This window comes from Nothobranchius furzeri, chromosome 7, assembly GCF_043380555.1.
Source record: "Nothobranchius furzeri strain GRZ-AD chromosome 7, NfurGRZ-RIMD1, whole genome shotgun sequence".
NCBI lineage: Eukaryota > Metazoa > Chordata > Actinopteri > Cyprinodontiformes > Nothobranchiidae > Nothobranchius > Nothobranchius furzeri.
The window spans coordinates 64,299,937-64,302,436 of NC_091747.1; the positions used below are offsets into that span (position 1 = coordinate 64,299,937).

General features: G+C 40.2%; 1 protein-coding gene across 2 annotated transcripts in view; it reads left to right on the top strand.

Annotated features, from left to right (window-relative positions):
• The window catches only part of scn5lab (sodium channel, voltage gated, type V-like, alpha b), a 165,003-nt gene that overhangs the window by 88,803 nt on the left and 73,700 nt on the right, over positions 1–2,500 (top strand). For both annotated transcript variants that reach the window (XM_070553523.1, XM_054736163.2), the window contains exon 15: positions 1,476–1,596. In XM_070553523.1, the coding sequence (XP_070409624.1) occupies positions 1,476–1,596 (121 nt within the window). The remainder of the gene's footprint in view (positions 1–1,475; positions 1,597–2,500) is intronic.

The following is a 2,500-nucleotide window of genomic DNA, read 5'->3' on the forward strand; positions in this document are numbered from 1 at the left end:
CATTTATTACATCAAGACTGGATTACTGTAATTCATTACTCTCAGGAAGTCCACAGAATGTAGTTAAAAGTCTTCAGCTTGTCTAAAATAATGCAGCTAGAGTTCTGATGAGAATTAAAAAGAGAGATCATATCTCTCCTGTCGTAGCTTCCCTACATTGGCTACCTGTTAAATTCAGAATAGATGTTAAGATCCTTCTTCTCACATATAAAGCTCTTAATAATCAAGCTCCATCATACATCAGTGATCTGATTGTTCCATACGTTCCTAACCGAGCGCTTCGCTCTCAGACTGCAGGTCTACTGGTGGTTCCCAGAATATCTAAAATTAGGATGGGAGGCAGATCTTTTAGTTATCAGGCTCCTCTCCTGTGGAACCAGCTCCCAGCTTTAGTCCGTGAGGCAGACACTTTGTCTACTTTTAAGAATAGGCTTAAAACATTTTTATTTGATAGGGCCTATGGTTAAAATCTGATGTTAGCCTAAATCTGGACAAGTGGGAGAGTAGAGGGAGGTGGAGTGTACAGTCGGTAAAGACAGCTCTCCCTTGCCCTGCCTCCAACATGCCTCCATCTAAATAGGATAGATTATCCAGAGTTATCTCTGTAGTTATGCTGCTATAGGCTTAGACTGCTGGAGGACACACTGACCACTTTTCACCAGGGGCGGCGTTAGGCCTGGCTACTTGGGCTGAAGCCCCGGATCTAAATCGCGGAAGTAACATGCAGTACCAAAGTCCAACAGAGAGGGAGCAGCTGGCAGTAGTTTGTATACAGCCTGCCTGAGCCTCCACCACTGAAGAAGAAGCCCTTCAGCAGCCGGCTTCTTCTACACTCTCTGCCTGAAACGCATGAGTGAAGATGGACATAAGGACGTGTTTTAGACCAAAAGTACGGCGACAGAACCCCAGCTTTGATGAGACTGGTGCTGACTCAGGTTTGTGAGTCTTACTTGAAAATATCTGTTGTGCTGCTGGTTTGCCTAAAGTTAGCTTACTATCAGGTAAAGTTGTTGGAGAAAGAAAGGGAATATTTACTATCATCTCACACTAAACACTAACAGGAACAACACTCTGCCCTGAATATGCTGAATATGTAGCTTCAGATTAAAAGTCATGTGGTACAAGTCATATATGATGTTGACTAGTGCGTGTCACGTGTGTGTGTGTGTGTGTGTGTGTGTGTGTGTGTGTGTGTGTGTGTGTGTGTGTGTGTGTGTGTGTGTGTGTGAGAAAGATGAATGGAAGCTGATAACAGCACCAAAAGCCTCTTACAGCACATAGTTTGTGACTCAGGACTCTCGGGAGTTAAAGATGCTTTTGTGAAAGTTCTGATTGCATCAGAACCAGAACCCGGTTTTGAGGAAACACCTGTGGCTGAGTTTCCATGTACGAGGACGGGGCTGTGGATGTAAGGAGAGGCGAGTGGAGCGGGCTGCAGCCCTGTGTGAAGCGTCTAACATCTTCTTGTGTTTCAGGTCCCCACGTCCACCACGGAGCTCAGTACGATGCTGCTACCTCGACCTTCATCCACACAGGGCTCAGAGCGGAGGGGGCGGGCGCTCAGCGCGACTAGCTACCTGACCGACGCCATGGAAGGTGAGGAACAACACTGAAGACCTTCAGACTCTTTACCATGGACGTCACTAGGATTGAGAGATGGGGGGGCTTAGCCCCAGGAGCTTGACCTTGAACATTTTTTGTCACACCCTGCAAAAACTTTGTCAATTAATTCATTATCTGAAGAACATTTAACAAAACCTATTATTTTATCACTTTCTTTTCCTTTCCTACCTTTGTGCATTTTCTCTCTTCTTTTTTATAAAAAATAACACAACCAGTTAATTAGTGGGGTCTATGTTGAAGAAAGATTTTATATAAGTCCATTAAAAATTAGATATGTTATATTTCCAAATAAAGCTATTCATTTCAGTCTACTGCACTTAACAGGGGGAAATGTTGCAGTCATTTGTTTAATTACAACTTGCTTAGTTATTAATGTTACTGAAATATGACAAAGAACAAATGAATAATTGTCAAACTTTTATTCTGCCAAATGAGTGTGCAGTTGACAGTTTTAATATATGAATAACACTGATATGATATGGAATAAAGGAGTATGTAATTAACAATTACAAGACAAAATAACAGTATATATGAAAATTAGGGCTGGGACTTGATTGAAAATTTTAATCTAATTAATTAGAGGCTTTGTAATTAATTAATCTAAATTAATCACATTTTAATCGTTCAGGAAAATGTGCTCTCAAAGCAAAACTTAATTAAAATTATGAGACAGAGAATTAAACATTAGATAGTTATTACTGTAAAACTAAAGCTTTTAATAAAAAAATGCATTTTAATTGATCAAATGTAACTGTGTGATATGAAACAAGACCCAAATCAACTAAAATTTATAATTACAAATAGTAAACGCCTGAAAAGGGTTCCTGAGCCTTTAAATAGTCTCTCTGTCTAGTTGAATTACTGAAATAAATTTGAC